We start from the raw sequence: 18,410 nt of genomic DNA, 5'->3' as shown, positions 1-18,410 counted from the left end.
CTATGAATAGTTGCTTATTGGCTTTTTCTACGCTCATTTGAAAAATGGCTGCCTCAAGTGAACATGAATTCCTAGTCCATGTGGCCAGCAAGGACCCACTAGAATCTCTGTACCCTGAGTACAACTCTCTAGGAGAAAATCTAATCAATCCAGTTTGGGTCAGGTGTCTCTCTGTATCACTAGGAGGCAGGGTGACTCCCAGAGGGAAATCATGGCAAACTCTGAGAACAACCTGTGGGCAGAGCTGGCCAATTGCTTTGCATGTCTGCCACACACATGAAAACAAATAAGGACAGTTAATCCTAGTAGTGCTAGAACAGAAGTATGAATAAAATGCATAGATGAATTGATGGTTCCAGGGACCTGAGGAACAGAGAATTATTCAATTTTTTTAACACTTGTTTTGTTTTTAAGTTGGAAGTGTCTGGACATCACGCAACTCAACAGGTGTCGGGAGACCTGAGGGTGAGTCAAACCCAATGGATTCTGAACTTTACTCAGTCTTGTCATGGATTTTCTGGGTAACATTTGAGGAGTCACTGGTTATTCCATAGCAAATTTTCCAGGAATAACATAGAACTTCACATTCCCTACCCTTTTCAGGTCTAGGGAGAAGAATGTAGAACTCTTCAGAAATTCAATTTAGTAATTATTTTTAGGAACTATTTGCCAGGTACAGGACTAGACACTTGTGATGTAAACATGTAAGATTTCAGAGATCTGGCATTTATGTGGAGTATACATATGTAACTAAAGTCAAGTCATATCATAATACATACAAAAGAAAGAGTTTTGGTAAGAGAGATAGCAGAGGCAGGCTGAAGTTCAACTGAGAGCTTAAACACTAAGGTGCTTGAACTTCATCCTGTAGACTTCCAAAGATTTTCAGCAAATCAGTCTTGCGTTTTGGAAAGAGAACTGTGATGATGGTATAGAGTGGATTGGAGACAGGAGAGGAGGAAGCACAGAGAGATTGCATAGAAGACTGACATTGTGGGGAAAGACCAGAAGGGCTTGAACTAAAGAGAGTAGCAGTGCACATAGAAAGTAGAAAATGGATAGATAACTATGTTAGGGATAAGGAAAAAATTGATATGGTGTGGAGGCAGGGAGGCCTGGTGGTAGCCCTGAGGATGGAAAACAGAGGCTTATAGTTTAGGTGATTGTACATGGGGGAATGAGATTTAAAAAAAAAAAAAGAGCTGGATTTGAAGATACAAAGAGGTCAGAGAGAATGCTGGGGAAAATTCATCTGAGCCTCCTCCCTAAAAAATTCCAGGCTAGAGTTGGAAAGAAAAGAGTGGAGAGGCCTCACTCCATCCCTTAGCAATTCTCAGAATGTGGCCTCTGGTGTCTCAAGACACTTTTGGTCTTTTCATACTAATACTGAGACATTATTTGCATTTTTCACTGTGTTCGCATTTGCCCTATGGTGCAAGAACAATGACCAGTAAGAGTAATCACTGCATTCTTCACCACTGGACACTCACAGATAAAAAATGAGAGGGAGAGGGCAAGGGGAGCAATGGAGAGAAAGGAAGGAAGAAATATGGGAGAAGAAGACAGAGGAGGGGGGAAGAGGGAGGGAGAGAAGAAACCAGGAAGGAGGGAAAGAAGGAGGGAAGGAAGAAGGAAGGAAGTAGAGAGCTAGTCTCACTTAAGAATATCCTTGACAGGGCACCTGGGTGGCTGGGTGGTTAAGCACCTGACTCTTGATTTTGGCTCAGGTCATGATGTCAGGGTCATGAGATGGATCCCCACTTTGGGCTCCATGTGAGCTTGAAGCCTGCTTGGAATTCTGGCTCTCTTTCTTCCTCTGCCCTGACCCCTCCCTCCCCTGCTTGTGCTCTCATGCGCTTGCTCTCTCTCTGTAAAAAATCTCTTAAAAAAAAAAAAGAATATTCTTGACAAAGCAGTAAAAATTAACTACCTTTATTAAATCTCAACTCTTGAGTACATGTCTTTTAAACATTTTGCATGAGTAAACCTTATGAGTAATACACATAGAGCACTTGTGTTGCACACTGAAATAGGATGGTTGTCTCAAAGACCCAAGGATCCGTAAACTGAACTAGCCACAGTTTTCATGGAACACCAGTTTTACTTGAAAGAACAATTGATAGATATTTTACGATTATTCAGACTTGGGTATTGGATAGACGTTTCTCAAAAATGAACGAAGTGGGCCTTCCACATAGAACAGCTGATAGTATGTGCTACCCATGATAAAATTCAAGCTTTCGAATGAAAATTGAAATTTTGGAAAAATGTGTATGTGCCAGCATGAGTTTGACAGCTTCCCAATATGTGGAGACTTTTCTAATGAGATAGGTGATGATATGATTTTTTTGATATTGTGTACTGAAATGTGTCAACAATTGAGAAATCTGCATAACTCAGTGAACCAATATTTTCCAAATGACCAATGTATGATGGGACAAAACTTTACATGGGTAAAAGATCTACTCAAAGTGCTCAATAGACCAATGAATTTTAATGCACAAAGTTTGGAGGAGGTTATCAGGAGGATGAGACTGCTGGTTGACCTGCAAGTTAGACCCAGTAATTGGAGGCTCCTTATCCCCTCCCCTGTCCTTGAAATGTAGGTTCTGCCTACTGCTCCCACACTAGGAGCCACTTCAGGGACACAGCTTTGAGAAAGTTATTGAGACTATCCGAACCGTATATATGACTGAACCCTGCCTGTTAAGGGCTATACATAAACTTGAGATTCTGGCAGCAGTGTGGAAATTCACTCATCTTGTGGCCACTCCAGACAAACCTAGCATATAAGTTCCCTTGTTTATTTAAACTGCAACCCCCCAATCTGAAGAGATCTCTTTCTCTTCTCTCTCCTTGTCCTCCATCTATGGAGGCCAGTTTCAGATTTCAACCCCAGGAACTCTTGAGGTTGCAAATCAACAGTAGGGTAGGAAAGGTTTATTGTTGTGGTTTCAGATTCCACACTGGAACTGGTCTTGAAGAAACTACCACTTTTTGAGTTTGGGGGCAGTATCAGGAATATCCACAATTATGTCCTGTTTTTTTTTTAACTACATCTGTGTGATACCAGATTAACTTCAAATTAATGTAGTTTCACTGAAACTACCTATCACAACAGATTGAATGCAGGAGCAGATATGAGAAATCAAGTGTTTAATTTTTAAGCCAGACATGAAAAAGATTGGCAAAATTGTAAGACAACGCCATTCGTCTCATGATTTTCCTTATTTGGGGAAATATAGCTATTTTTTGTAATAGCTATTTTTTGTAAAAAATGTTATTTATGTTAACACGTAAGAGCCTTATTGTTGAATTAATACTTATATATTAGAAAATGTATCTGTTTCAATTTCTTACATGATGAACACAGGTAGAAATAATCCATATAAACAAAAGTTCTTTGGGATCCTCCATATGTTTCCCAGCTTTAATAAGGTATAATTGACAATTACAATTTGTGTATATATATATGACGTGTGCGTCATTAGGTTTTGATATACATATACGTTGTGATCTGATTATCGCAATCAAGATAATTAACATATCCATCCCTTCACACAGTTACCACTTTTTTGTTGTTGTGAGAACACTTGAGACCTACTCTCTTAGCAAATGTCAAATATACAATACAATGTTATTAACTAAAGGCACCATGCTGTACTCTATACATCCAGGACTTATTTATCTTACAACTAAAAATTTGTACCCTTTGACCAACATCTCCCCATTTTCCTCACCTCCAGCCCCTGGTAACCACCGTTCTAGTCTCTGTATTATGAGTTGGCTTTTTTAGTTCCACATGTAAGTGAGATCATACAGTATTTGTCTTTCTCTGTCTGGCTTATTTCACTTAGGATAATGTCATCCAGTTCATCCACGTCATTGCAAATGGAAAGATTTCCTTCCTTTTTATGGCTGAATAATATTCCATCATTTTGGTCTTTGCACACAGAGCTGAGTGACCATGGTGCCCCAAGCATGGCCACTGAGGAGGTTCCTCATCAAGGGCAGTGTGGCTGGGGGCACCATCTATGGTGTATTACCAGCAGCTGCTGGGGCCTAGTGACAAGAGCCAGACTACCCTTCAGAAGTCTGAGGAGGTAGCACCCCTCCCCCCTACCCAGCCGTGGACCAGTTCAGTCAGTACATATGTGAGCAGACCAGTGTGAAGATACCCCAGCTCCTAGTGCCTCCAAAGTTTAACTCTCACATCCCTAAGTCCTGTGATTCAGGCATCATCATGCTGATGTTGGCTCTCTCGGTGCCCCCCTCCAAGACCCAGGAGTACTGCAAGGAGGGCTGGGGATACCTGAAGGAGCGAGCTCAGTAGCCTGTCAGAGACAACCTGCCCCACTTATGAACAGAGGCAGAGGCACCGTAGACCTGGAGACTCCAGACTGGGACTGGGACCCCACTCCAAGAGCAGCTCCCAGCTTTCTTGGCCCAATATAGGACTTTGGAAGTGTTAGAAAACATATACGTATTCCACCATCTTTTTATTCATTCATCTGAGAGATTCTCAATAATTTTAAGTGCAAAGGGCTCCTTGAGAGCAAAGAGTTTTAAAAGCCCTGCCTTAATCTTATTTCCTCAGAATATGGTGTCCAGTACAGTTACACCTAGGCAGAATAGTTCCTAGGAAGATAAAGGCATGAGTTCTCAAACTATTTTGTATCAAGAACCCTTTATACTTTTAAAATTAATGTGGGGCAGGAGTCGACTCTTTGTTTCTTGAACTTTGAAAGTTTGCCTGCTCTGGAAAAATATAGCTCCTGATTTATTCTGTACCTCATGCCAGCATAATGTTAATTTGTCCAGTTCTGAGCACGAAAGAAAAGAAGGGTGCATTTTCCTCTCCAGCACCCAGAGACAAAGCACAGATTCCTGTCTCACATGAAGGGAACTATACTGCCTCCCAAACAAGGGTCGGTTCCAAACACTTACTCACATTTCAGTGAGTCAGAAGGAAACAGACAGATATTCATCTCCCTGAAACCTGGCTGACTTCCTGCAAGAAGTCTGTGAGGAGAGGCAAGGTGGGTGTCAGGGTTATGAACGGCCACCTAAGAGCTCTCAGGTGATATCTAGAGTCTTAGTAAGCAGGTGAGTACCATAGACAGGTTAGAAAAAAATGCCTTCAGGTGTTTTTCAGGATTAGTAAGTAGAATTAGTAAGTGACAGATAAGAAAACAGGAAAGAACCAGGGGCCACACATTTTGAGTTCAAAGATACTGAGTTTATAGTCATGGTGAGTAGCAGTAACATCTGATGAGTACCAATTTAGTGCTTTAAGACTCCAGCCTCAGCTATGGTAAAGGAGAGCATTTGATTTTTTACCAGTTAACTAAGTCCTTCCACCCTGAACCACTTTGCTTCTGAGTGGCAATATCCCACATACTCCATAATGCTCATAGTAGCTGCTCCATAAAGATTTGGAATGGCAATAATAATAATGATTAGTCTAATAGTTCCTTAAGTTTATTAAAACATTTTATTATTTCACAAAAGTTGTCACTGGAAGAATTCTGGTTTCAGCAATGTGCTGAGAATTTGTGGGTGAACTTTTTGAGGAAAAATCAGATTTAAAGAAAGGTGAATATCCTATTTCTTAGGTTTGTAAGTAAAAATCTCAGATATGGTTACAGAATGTCCTTTTTCCAGATCTGAGACTAAAATAATGGAATAAAATAGTCATGGTGTAATACAGACAAAGAGGAAGAGTCACAAGTTCATATATGGGTTCTCACTCCTCTTGTGTCTTGAAGTAAATCGCTTAAACTTAGTAATCAAATCAGCTGCTTATTATCTTGGAGGAAAGGAATGAATGAGGATTTATCACACACACACACACACACACACACACACAGTGCTCTTGCAACAGGTCTTGCTTAAATATACCTCGGATAATCATAACTTGTGAGCAGATCTTCTTTCCTGTGGAGTTGGTTTTAACCTGGTCATTCTGCACTTATTTTTGTCCGTTCCTCCACCCACTTGAGAAAAGCAGAGAGAGCCACGCACCGCGCCACCCGTAAAAGTGTGGCTTTGGGCTTGCTTGCGCCCCCCCACCCCCCACCCCTTGCCCTCCACCTCTGTCTGGAGCCCGGAGCCACAAAGGGCTGCAGAAGGGCCAAGGTTCTCCGGCGCACCGGGGGCTCCTGTGGGCGGGCGGCTGGCCTTCAGGGGCGGGGTAGTGACAGGCCGGCTCCCGCCCGTCGAATGTGCCGGGCGGGTCCGGTGCAGGGCAGGATGAGGGCCAGGCGCGCGGACCCCAGTCCCGCGGCCTCCGGGATTCCCGGGGCGGGGGCGGGGACCGCGCGGGGGAGTTAAGGTGCGGTTTCCAAGGGTGTGGCAGCGCGCAGGTGCCCGCGGGGCCGCGGGGACTGGGCTCGGTGGGGCGGGGCAGATCCGGTGTTTGCCGTGGCCGAGGGGCGGGCCGGGGCGGGCCTTGGCGTCCCAGGAGCTGCCAGGCAACTTTTCCCTGCCCTCACCCCGGCGGGCGAGAGAAGCCCTCGGGACAGCTTCTGGAGTCCGCGTTCTGGAGTCCTTCTGCAAACCGAGAGCAGCTACCGTTCTCCGGCAGGCTCAGAATGCGGCCAGGACGGGCAGGGGGCGCGCCGCTGCGGCTGGTGTTAGTGCTCAGTCAAGGTAAGCGAGGAGCTCACTCTCCATCAACTGAGGGAGAGACCTGCGCGGGTCCCGGGGCAGGAGGGAGGAGTTTTGCGGGACGAGGGGGCAGGCAGCCGCCTCTCTGCTCGGATTCCACGTGGACCCAGGCTCCCAGCCATCCGGAGCAGGATAGAGAGAGACTCCCCATTCTCTCTTTCTCCCCCGCCTGGTGTCCCCGTAAGGCATGTCTCACCCTGTTTGTGAAGCACCCTTCAAAGTCAGCTCACTGCGTGCCTTGGTTTTAGACACACGCGCGCACACACACATGAACAGAGTGGAGTGGAGACTAAGGGGTGTCCTGAAGATGGAAAGCCCTGCAGCCCGGTTTAGAGAGCAGGTGCCGCCCGGGACCAGCACCACAAGGTTCTTCGGGTCCCGGGAATCCGGTTCTGGGAGGCAGCATGCACCACCTCAGCGCTATGCCCGGTGGCTTTGCAGGAGCCTGGGAGCCCGAAATGCTTGTTTTTCAACCCGAGGGTGTGAATTACGTTCCCATTTCTTCAGGCTGCAGCAAGGATGTTTCTAACCTTAGAGGACACAGAAAACCTAGCGTCTCTTAAATACTTGGCAGAGGGGAATTCTTCCTTCCCTTCTGCCTTCCTCTAATTGTTGTAACGTTTTTGTTCAACTTAATATAAACTTAGGCCAGGAAAAGTTCTTTTTACTTTCTTGATCTTAGCTGCTGCCAATAAGAGAATTAACTAAAGCGGCAGCTCCAGCTGCAGGGCGGTGAGAGCGAGGCCCACCCATCGCCTTTTGCACCAAGTTGTGTGACCCTGATCCTTCAAGTCTACCTTCCCCAGACTTCTTCCAGAGCCTAGTGTGTCCTTACTGTAAGCACTTTAGTTTACTGGGAGGAGTGGGGGGAATCACATTTGTATTTTGTAAGTTTAAACAGCTATCAAAACAAACAAAAAAAATGGTCTCTGTTTTTCAAGTGTTTTTACAAAGAATATAAATATTTCCTAATACATATAAATTTTTTTTATCCTCCTCTGAGGCATTTATTATGGAAGAAACCTTAATCCAGATAATCCTGTAGCATTTTCTCCCTGTCAGAGATAACACAGAAATCGCACCACCATCCCCACCCCCAGCAGAAACTAGGCATCATTAGGTTTTCTGTCCAACCCTTTCTCTGGTGCTTTGTGGATGTTCTGTGCTGGGACCCAAAGAATGTTTTGAGAGACCATCAACCCTAATCTAGGGGTTTCAAATAAAGTTGAATTCACATTGAAAATCGGTCCCTGGAACACCACAACCTTCCCAAGAACTAATAGACGTTTGAATCCAAGCTTTTCATCTCTCATTAATTACCCATTATTAACAGAAGCTATGGAAACCTAACATTATTTTCTTATCTTCGAAGTGTTGAGGCTTGTTTTTTAGAGAGCAGTGAGAAATACTTTAGTGGAATGTGTTGCTGCGAGGCATGAAGTCAGGTATAGAGACTTTTAACCTGGAGGTAGTTAATTAGGACAAATCAGTGCAAGCAGGCGGAGGTGATTTGAAATGACATCCGTACAAATGATTTTTTTATATTTGTTCCTTCCTTCTGTTCCAGTTATTTGCATACTCAAGAAACAAGTTTTCTCTTAATTCAGGATGATCATAATCAAGCTTGGTCATTCGTGATATCAATCCAGGTTCCTAGGGAAACAACATCATTTTGTGATGCCATGACTATCCCAAATTAACATGAATAATTAAATCTCTAGATCAGCGATAGCTGAAGTTTTTTGGCATTACCTTAGGTATGTACAATTTTTGAGTATTTGTCATTACTTTATACATACATATATAGGTGTTTATAAAATATATACATGTATATATATAAATATATACCAAAATGTATATAAGTACATGTGTAATATAAATATATACCAAAAATGAGAATGTAAAAAGCATACGTGTGTGTATATGTATTTATACATCTCACATTGTCTCCAGCATACATGCCAACCACTGTAGAAACTTAAAACCCTCAAATCTCATTTTAACACTTAGAATCAAATCTACTTTCTGTAAACTTTCTCATGGGTATTTAAGAAAAAGCAGTGCTCAACGTTCAGTTTCCTATTTATCACCTTGCATTGATCACTCCTTGGTTTAAGTGCTTGAAGTCATTGAAATGGTAACTGGCAGATGAAGGATGGAAGGGAAAGGCCATAAAGGGCCTAGATCATTCATAATCTAAATAATAAGTCCATAGAAGAAAGAAAAATGTAATTTTAAAGTTCACAGTGACACTTACCACAGATAATCCCCATCTTTTCTCCCTATCTCTGGCACCCTGCCCCAGAGTCACCCCGCCCCAGAGTCACCCCCTTTACCAAACACCTTCCAATCCTCTCCCTAATGCCCCTCAAGCTATAAGTATTCTAATTTCTCTCAGAATAAGTAAACCCTTCTTTTAATATGTAATTTGGCAGCTCTGTCCTCCTGAAACACCTTCCACCTCTGTCTTCTCCCTATTTTTCTTCTGTTTTCCCCAGCAGCTCCTCCTCACTCTCTTTCACAGGCTTGTCTGTTTAGCTCAGTTCTTGGTGTTTAGAGTTCCACCCTGGATCCTTGTCTTCATTCTCCCAGTTTTTTCTGGGCCAGTTCCCCACTCAAGTCAGGACCCCTGGCCAGACTCCTCTTCTTGTTCCCGATCAGTATTTCCATTGGCTACCATCTCCACCCAATGTCAAATAAGCATGGACTCAATGCGTCCTCAACTGAAATCAACACCTGCCTCCAGAATTCTCTCCTGTATCACCTACTGTTGTTTACTGGGCAGCAGCATTTGCATGCAAACACCAAAACAATGAATCTTCTCCCTTGATTCAACTTTACAGCCCATCTTCAGGTTCTGTCTGTTCTCCCCATCTTATGCAACTTCTGCCACCACCCAGTTCAGGCCCTTTCTTTCTTTGTGTCTGGACAACTGTAAACTGGTTTTCCTGTTTTTATCTCTTATCCCTCTGATCCATTCTTCTCGTGGTCACCAGGGTTATCTTTCTAAACACTTATTTGTATCCAATCAACCCCTTCCTTCAGATGTCTGGTGGCTCCCCATCTCATGTCGGGTAAAGTCCAGATTTCTTGGCCTGGCTTAAAAAGTCCTTCTCCATCTGGTTGTAGGCTGGCCTGCCTATTCGGGCTTTTCTCTGCTATGCTCCTCATGCACACACATCGAGGCAAGTACACATACTGCACACAGGCACGGACATGATACACACGCCCCGAAGCTGTGTAGACACATCTACACACACCCTTCTGTATTCTGACTGCACTGGATCAGACCATAGCTAGTGTTATTTTCCAGAATATTCATCCTGCCTTCACTGCCCTGATGCTTTTTCCCTTTTCTTCTTATTCCTTTGCAACTCACCTTTGTCCTAAGATAACGCCAAGCAAAATTATAAAGTAGGGAAGTTTTTCTTTTATGACTAAAAGGGAAGTTTGAGGTCATCTCTCATTTCTGGGACTGACCCTAAACTGCCTCCACCCTCTTATCCTCAGCACCTCCACAGCTGAAAACCACTGTCTTATAAAGTAACTCCCCAAACCATGGGTCTCCAACTACACCTGCCCAACTACAACTATGCTTTTCTCTCTTAAGTCCTGGTTCATGAGCCTCTGTTTGATTTAAATTCATGCACTCGGGCTCAGGATCAGTATTTAAGAATAATTATTCTTATGTTTCTGACGTACAGCCAGATTTGAAAGTAATTGCTTAAATATTAGGGCTGTATCTCATCTTTCCTAACAAATTAAAATTCCAGTATTGCCTGTACCACCTTGTTGTGAGATGACCACCAAGACAAGCAGGTTTCAACACCAAGAGACAGTGAATGCGTCAGTTCAAATGAATTCCCTCTAAAGTGGGTGATGACTGTTCCTGTCTTAATGTGCTAATGGCCTTGGGCCTATTAAAAGGGAGAAGCCTGTTAATGTAAAGAGATGAGCTTCTAATGATGGAATTTTAGACATTCAGCAAAATAAAGACACAGATTCAAGTCAGTATGTCAAAAATAAAGTATTTCAGGATGAATGGGGAAAATATTGGGGACCAAAAATATCATCCTGATGTCATGTGAATGTAAGTCAAAAGTTTTGGTCTGGACTGTCAGCCTTGCTTAGCTTGGGATGTTACTGAAAGATTCAAGACAGCATAAAAGAGAAAAAAACACAGAAGGCTGTCACTCTAATTGGCAAGTCAAAGATAGGAGGGTTTTTGTGGGTTGTTATTTTTTTTCATTTGTTATGGTGACTAATGATTTACCTGAATACACAGAAGAATGTCTCTCTAAAGAGAAGAATCTTAATACTACAAATCCTGAAACAACAAGAGGTTCTGTGTGTGAACGTGATTCCTATGATGCCCCTTCAGATGATCCATAGGTGCTTTGTTCATGTGGCTGTGGTGAATTCCATAAAACTGGTATTGGAACATATTTTTATGCAGTAATGTTTCATGGAAGGCAATGGGCTAGGCCCAGCCATAGAAAACTTGAAACATCATCCAGGGAGTTCACAGTCTATTTGGAAACAAATCCAAACATGAGGGAAGTCCATTGTCTCAGCCCCCGGAAGGTACCTAAGCAATTTCAGACCCTGCCATCCTCCTTTCTGACCGAAATGCAGTTACAAGAGCCTCTTCCTCTGTGCAGCTAGGAGAGCGGGGGACCTCGAGGGGATTGCACTTCTCTCCAGTGCCTGATTTGGACATGGGCATGTGATTGCAATGAGATATGAAGGGAGATACGCTTGGAGACTTTGGGGAAAGAATTTTTCATTCTTTAGAGTGACACTGGTTAAGAAACATACTGCCAGGTCTAACGGTGAAGCTTGAGACAGCTGCAGCCATCTTACAGCCATGGTGTCGGCTAGGTTGAGGGTAAAGCCAGGACACTGGCCTAGTGGAAAGACAGAAAGCAGGCCCTTGAAACTGTCTTTGAGTTTCTGAATTATTAAAATTTAGAGCCATCTCTTTGTGCCTAAAAAAATGTCCATGTAATTTAAAACTTGGTTATGTTGTTTTTGTCATATTGTTCTGTTGTCTATAACAGAGATATGTAACATAAGTTTCTATATTGTAATAGATATCATTTGGTTACATATAATTAATTGCTAAATGGGTGGTACAGAACTTAATATTGAGTTCAGAAAATGGAGAAATGTCACTGTGATGCATTTAAGTATCAAGCCTCCTGGCAAGTCTCCGTGGGGACAGGAAAGAATCTTTACAATTCAGATCAATTTACAAAACTGTGAAGGACCTCAGAGCTCAGAGTCTAGTTCTCCCCCTTTAAAATGGACGTCAGTGATAATAACATAAGACGGAGAGTAACATAACCATGAATGGGTCCCCAGTATCCTAGTTCCTGGATCAGATGTTTTAGATGCTTGAATAGGAAAGGAGAAGGTCTTTATGTCCAGAACACACTGTTCAAGGTATTCACAGAGGGTGAAAGCTGACAGTTAGTAGGCACCTGACCCTAAATGGCCTTGTAAACTGTGGATTTTTTAGCACAATGGGAAGGATTTGAAGGGCCTTAAGCACGGGAGTGACATGCTCAGATTGGCTCCTTGGGTGGATCACCCTGGAGGCAAGGAGGATAGTGGATTGAATGGAGGCCAGACTGCAGGCACCACAAGCACTTGGGAAAAACTCATTCTGGTCTTAGTTTTAGTTTAGTCCACAGTTGGAGGGTGATGGTGCTAAAACTCAGTAGCAGTAGAGAACGCTCACGGGGGATAGGTTTGAAAAATAGTTAGGGAGGGGCGCCTGGGTGGCACAGCGGTTAAGCGTCTGCCTTTGGCTCAGGGCGTGATCCCGGAGTTCTGGGATCGAGCCCCACATCAGGCTCTTCCTCTATGAGCCTGCTTCTTCCTCTCCCACTCCCCCTGCTTGTGTTCCCTCTCTCGCTGGCTGTCTCTATCTCTGTCAAATAAATAAATAAAATCTTAAAAAAAAAAAAAAAGAAAAGTGGTTAGGGAGAATGGACAGGATTTGGTGAAGGATTTACTATGGTGGCAGCAAGCGACGGAGAAGACAAGACTGGAGCCGAGGTTTTGGCTGTAGACAACTCAGCGAGCTGCTACTGGCTGAGAGAAGGGGAGGCAAGGAAAAAAGGCAACTTAGTTGAAAAAGATAATCAGTTCACCTTGAAAGGTTGTTTGAGAGATCCAGGTGCACACGTCTAGTAGGTAGTTCTATATACAGCAGTATTAGAAGCATGAGAGAGAACAACAGAGGATAGAGATTGAGGAGTGAGAGGCAGCTAGAGTCATTGAAGACGTGGCGTTGACGAGTCAGGCAGAGACCAGAAGACAGCTTTGGCCACAACACGAGAGATTACCTGCGAGAGTCAGGTGAGGAAGAGGAGACACCAGGGAGAGAGGAGCAGTGGGAGCAGTAAGCAGAAAGAAGACTGCAGGAAGTAGGACACCACACAAATATTTTGAGTGGGAAGGGTTGGTCAGTAGGATCAGCGTCTTCACAGATGTCAAACATGTTGGTCAGCCTTGACGAGGACCGTCTCCATGGGGCCAAAGTGGAAGCCAGAGTGGAGTGGTCTGAGGAGTCAGTGCACTGTGAGGAAATGCAGGCAGTGTCGGGAAGTTAGGCAGTAAAAGAGGAGAGGAAGTGGCTGATGGACAGGATGGGAGAGACTTGCATAAAAATGATGGCGATGAGATTTTTTTACCTCTGTTACTTATGTTATTGCATGGTCTCCTTGTGATTATTGAGAACTGCACTGAGGCATCTGTATGTGGCAGGGACGCCTAATGGGGGAGAGACTGCCGGACAGGAGGAGCGCTGACGTCCATGAGAAAGTGGGGGTGCAGATTCGTAAGGCCACAACAGCAGCCACTCTGGCAACAGCTTCGAAGCCACAGATGACCGTATGAAGGAAGGCAGAGTGGGTTCTGGGGTCTGACATGGAGAAGACATGAACTGGTGAGACAGAGATGAAGTCGATGACTTTGAAGGCAGAGGGAGACAGGTGAGCCGTGGGAATAGGCACCCCCCCCCCAATGCGGCTGCTTAGGTTGACGAGAGCCCTTGTATATATTGTCTATTTCAGAACAGACTTACCATGCTAAAATAGCTGTGATTAATAAGCTTTGCATGGTTTTTAGGGTGCATAATATATAACAGTATTCAAATTCTGGTCAAAGAATTAATATCTGTGCCTTAGTCAGATTTCATAAGAAACAAGGAAGTTTTTTTAGAGTTATAAGTAAGCTTCTCCAGTTAAGCTTTTAGTTCTTTATTTCTATCCAGCATAAAGATCCTCAGAATCATCTTTTCAGAAATCATAGTCCCATACAACACAGAGAATTGGAATTGGCTTTGAAAGGTTCTGTTAGGAAAATATTAGAGCCTTTTCTTCTGTATAACTCAGTGGTGTTTTCAAAGTGTTTTAAAACATTTTCATTTAATCATACAAATTAGAAAAGAAATTAATGTCGATTCTTAATTTTGTTAAAGTTATAATTAGTTCAAAGTGCTTATATTCAAGTATTTTTTCCAGTCTGTGCCTGCTGACTCTTGTACATATAAATTACATTTACTAACCAGTATAAACTTGAACTGCATATTTTGCTATGTTTTCAGGTCCACAGGATATTGGGACTGTTAATAGTTTTGAAATATATTGTTCTTCCTTTGAAAGAGTTGTCTGTCACGGCAACTGCACTTTTGTGGGTGAAGATTCCCGCATTATTATTCGATGTTCGGAAAGAGTAACTGCACATCTTCCTTTTAGTAGTTTAAAGTAACTAGAGACAATTTTTACTACAGAAGCCGTACATGACTCCTGATCATTGAAAGGCTCTCTGTATAAAAATGAGGTTAATGTTTAAACAGAGTCATGGAAATAAAGGGGTGATGGACACTGTATTGTCAGCGTAAGAGATTATTTCATTGTGTTTTGAAAAGCGTGAGCAAAGCTCTTGTGCCCGTGGTTGCCTTGAACATTGGCAGTTGTCACTCCCTCTCATTCATTTGAAGGTGGCCTTTGTTTGCCTTTGTGCACGCCTGATCTCATGCCCATGGATACGGTGCAGAAATGCAGACTGAATGCAAGCTGGCTTCTGCTCAGCTCACTCAGATAACTCTATTCCAAATTGTTTACCAGTTACCTTCAGGTCCTTAACCAAATAGCTCCCCGGCCGCTTATTAGAATGTGGACACTGCATCTTTTAGATTTTATAACCTTTCCAAAGCCGTATTCCAAATGCTAGTGTATAAATAGATCTTTCAGAACAATTGACTTAGTTTTTCTATGTACTTATTAACATCGTTGAGGGGAAAAAAAGAATAACTTAGCCTTGGAAATTGGGATACTTATATGTGATCCTTATTTACTTTTTCAGCATAAAAATATAATAGCTTGAATAAAAAAGCCTAATGAAAAATCAAAAGATGATTAAATAGATAATTTATGTAAATGTCATAGTGTCTTAGTCCATTTGGATTGCTGTAACAAAACACCACAGCCTGGGTGGCTCGTGAACAACAGAGATTTATTGCTCGTGATTCTAGAGGCTGGAAGTCCAAGATCAAGACGCCAGCATGTTCATGTTCTGGCAAGAGGCCTCCTCCTGGTTCATAGCTGGTGGAAGGGGCTGGAGTCTCTGCAGCCTCTTTAATGAGGCACCAATTCCATTCATGAGGGTGAAGCCTAAGCCCCTCTCAAAGGCCCCACTCCCTAACACCATCATCTTTGTGGGTTAGGATTTCAACATATGAAGTTGGGGTGGGGAAGGGGGACACAAGCATTCAGACCACAGCACATAATAATTAAGGAACCCCTTTATTATCACAGTATTTAATTTTTGCCCTGAAATTATTGGACATCATTTTATCATTACTTTTTTGTTATGCTCTAAGTGAAATATGACCTTAACTCTTTTTAAGAGTACAGTCCCATGGTCTCTTACCTTAGTCCGTGTTTTCTCTTTCTGAAATACTCTCTATCCCCCAACCCATCTTCTGCACATCATTTATGTGTCAATATCATTGAGGCTCATGCACCCCAGGAAACCTTCCCAACCCCAATCCAGTTTGGGTGTGCTCTCTGCACGTTCATAGCACTTGTCACTTTCTATTTCAAAAATCCATTTACTCAGCTCTAACCCCCATCGACTGCAAACTCTGAGAAGACAGGGCCCATGTCCTTTTCACTCGGGCCCAGCTGAACTTTGTTGAGTGAGTGATGACAGTTTGAGACATGTATGACAGCTCCTGTAACACAGAGGAAAGGCACACTTTCTAAATGAAGGCCAAGCTGAAAACCCTAGTTCTCTCCAATTAGAAGATGCAAAAAAGTCTCTCTGTGCAGATTTATCTGAATTGGCTAAAATATTTCTTTCATCAACCTTTTTTTTCTTCACTTCTTTGGCAGATTTTGTTTGCTTTTAAAATGTTTCTTCTTTGCCTTGAAATGTCCAATTAGGCTAGCTCTATTGACAAGTAACAGGACGAATCAAACCATGAGGACGGTGCAGACATCCTTTTGTCCCCAACGCACTGTCCCATTTCCCTATTCTGTTCTCATGAAGCAGCACCCATAATTTAACTTCAGCTGGACCCTCTCTCCCACTGAATACGTTCTTTAAAATCACCTTCAATCCTATTTGTCACAGTGTCCTCGAGACCTGGCATATAGTAAGTGCTCAAAAAAACGATTGGTAAAAAAAAATTTTAAAAATAAACCTAAAACTAGGGAAATCTGAGTGGCTCAGTCACCTTCGGCTCAGGTCATGATCCCAGGGTCCGGGGATCGAGTCCCACGTCAGGCTCCCTGCTCAGTGAGGAGCCTACTTCTTCCTCTGCCCGCCGCTCCCCCTGCCTATGTGCGCTCTCTCTCACTCTCTCTGACAGATAAATAAATAACATTTTTTTAAATAAAAAAATAAACAAACAAACATAAAACTAACATTCAGATAACTGTGAGGTACATATGTCCCTTGAAATACTAAACTTGATTAATAGTTTGAGAACATTAAAGTAGAATGTTTTACTATCCTTACAGAAAAATGATACATACTAAAATAGTTAATCTTGACAGAAAAAGTATTTGTAGCTCTCTCTTTTGATATTTATCAGTGTGAAAGTAACTTTTTATCGATATATTTACCATATATGTGAAAATGATTGGTAAAAAAATATATAGCTTTTTTCACTTGGTATCTTTTGTACATACTTTTCTATACGGGCCTCATGTTTACAGTTTTGCATTAATGCATCCTGCCGTATTGTGGTAAACTATTGTTTCATTGTTGAATATTTAGGTTGTTTCCTGTGGGCTTTTTCCCCTACTGTAGATAAAGTGGCTATAAATATCATTGTGCCAGAAGCTTTTTCTTTCCTTTTTCCTTTTGGACGGTTTCCAGAGGAGGCATTACTGGGTCAAAGATTATGTGTATTTTTTAGCTTTTGTTGTGTACTGAACGGTGTAGGCCTCAATAATGTGTGAATTTACAAATTTCACCAATGTTAGGTTTTAATTTCCCTTTTGTAGTTTTTTTTTTTTTAACATTTTGTAGTTTGGTGGATGTGAAGTGATGCTTCATATTTATTTTAATCCTCCTTCTTTATATTCATTAGAATGCACTTTTTAGTTACAATTTAAAAATGCCTATCTTTTGAAAAATATGTGTAGATTAGGATGCTCTCGAATTTAGGCCTAGAAGAACATCAAAAGGTCATCTAGCAAATGCCTCAGTTTTATAATAATCAGTTTTTGAAATGACTAAAGCCCAAGACTCCCACCTGCAGGGTGCTGTCCATCATTTCAAAATGCTCTTCAGAATTTCTTCTGAAAATCTTTGACAAACCCCTCTTGGTGACCTATTTCCCACAGGCCGATTATAATCCATTTCACTTGGAGAGTGGCAGTCCTCTAGTTAAGATTTCCATTCTTCCACGGGTCGGACCCCGTTTAGGGGGGGAGAGAGAACACTCAAGAGAGCACGTGACTTCAAGTAATTGGATTGGGAGAATGTTCTGGTTAGCTATTGCCATGTAAGCCCTCACCCGAACACTTAGTGGCTTAAAATGACAACCATCATTTGCTATCTCTCATGGTTTCTTGAGTAGGACTTTGGGAATAGCTTGGCTGGGCAGTTCTGGCTTGAGGTTTCTCATGTGGTAACTGTCAGAGGGTGGGCAGCTCTCTCTTTGTGTGGCCCCGTCAAGTGGCCTTGCCATCACGGCACCCTCCGATAGCCTGACTTCCTGCAGGATGACTCAGGGATCCAAAGATGTGTGTTTCTTCTCCCCCCCCCCCAACTGTTAGAAACTGCCTGGCCTTTTCTTTTTATTTATTTATTTATTTATTTATTTATTTATTTATTTATTTATTCGACAGAGATAGAGACAGCCAGCGAGAGAGGGAACACAGCAGGGGGAGTGGGAGGAAAAAGCAGACTCATAGCGGAGGAGCCTGATATGGGGCTCGATCCCATAACGCCGGGGTCACGCCCTGAGCCGAAGGCAGACGCTTAACCACTGTGCCACCCAGGCGCCCCCTGCCTGGCCTTTTCTAACATAGTTTCAGAAGTCATGCAACTGTCTCTATTCATCAAAACAATCATAAAGTCTCACCTAGATTCTGAGGGAGGAGACTTATTCTCTTGATGGGGAGAGTGTCAAGTAATTCCCAGACAGATTTTAAAACCACCACGGTAACTTAATGGTGCTTACAAGACCATTCATTGTTTACATCAGAGTTGCT

At 42.6% G+C, this 18,410-nt stretch overlaps 1 protein-coding gene and 1 pseudogene across 1 annotated transcript in view; both read left to right on the top strand.

The window, feature by feature from the left end:
• The first annotated feature begins 3,967 nt into the window (after positions 1–3,967).
• Positions 3,968–4,333, top strand: LOC103664836 (annotated as a pseudogene).
• Positions 4,334–6,454: 2,121 nt separating this feature from the next.
• The window catches only part of ITGA2 (integrin subunit alpha 2), a 108,500-nt gene continuing 96,544 nt past the window's right edge, over positions 6,455–18,410 (top strand). The window contains exon 1 of the mRNA XM_008692554.2: positions 6,455–6,651. Within this exon, the coding sequence (XP_008690776.1) occupies positions 6,594–6,651 (58 nt within the window). The 5' untranslated portion in view covers positions 6,455–6,593. The remainder of the gene's footprint in view (positions 6,652–18,410) is intronic.

The sequence above is a fragment of the Ursus maritimus genome, unplaced genomic scaffold (assembly GCF_017311325.1).
Source record: "Ursus maritimus isolate PB19 unplaced genomic scaffold, ASM1731132v1 scaffold_15, whole genome shotgun sequence".
NCBI lineage: Eukaryota > Metazoa > Chordata > Mammalia > Carnivora > Ursidae > Ursus > Ursus maritimus.
This window is presented reverse-complemented; position numbering and strand designations above follow the sequence as displayed.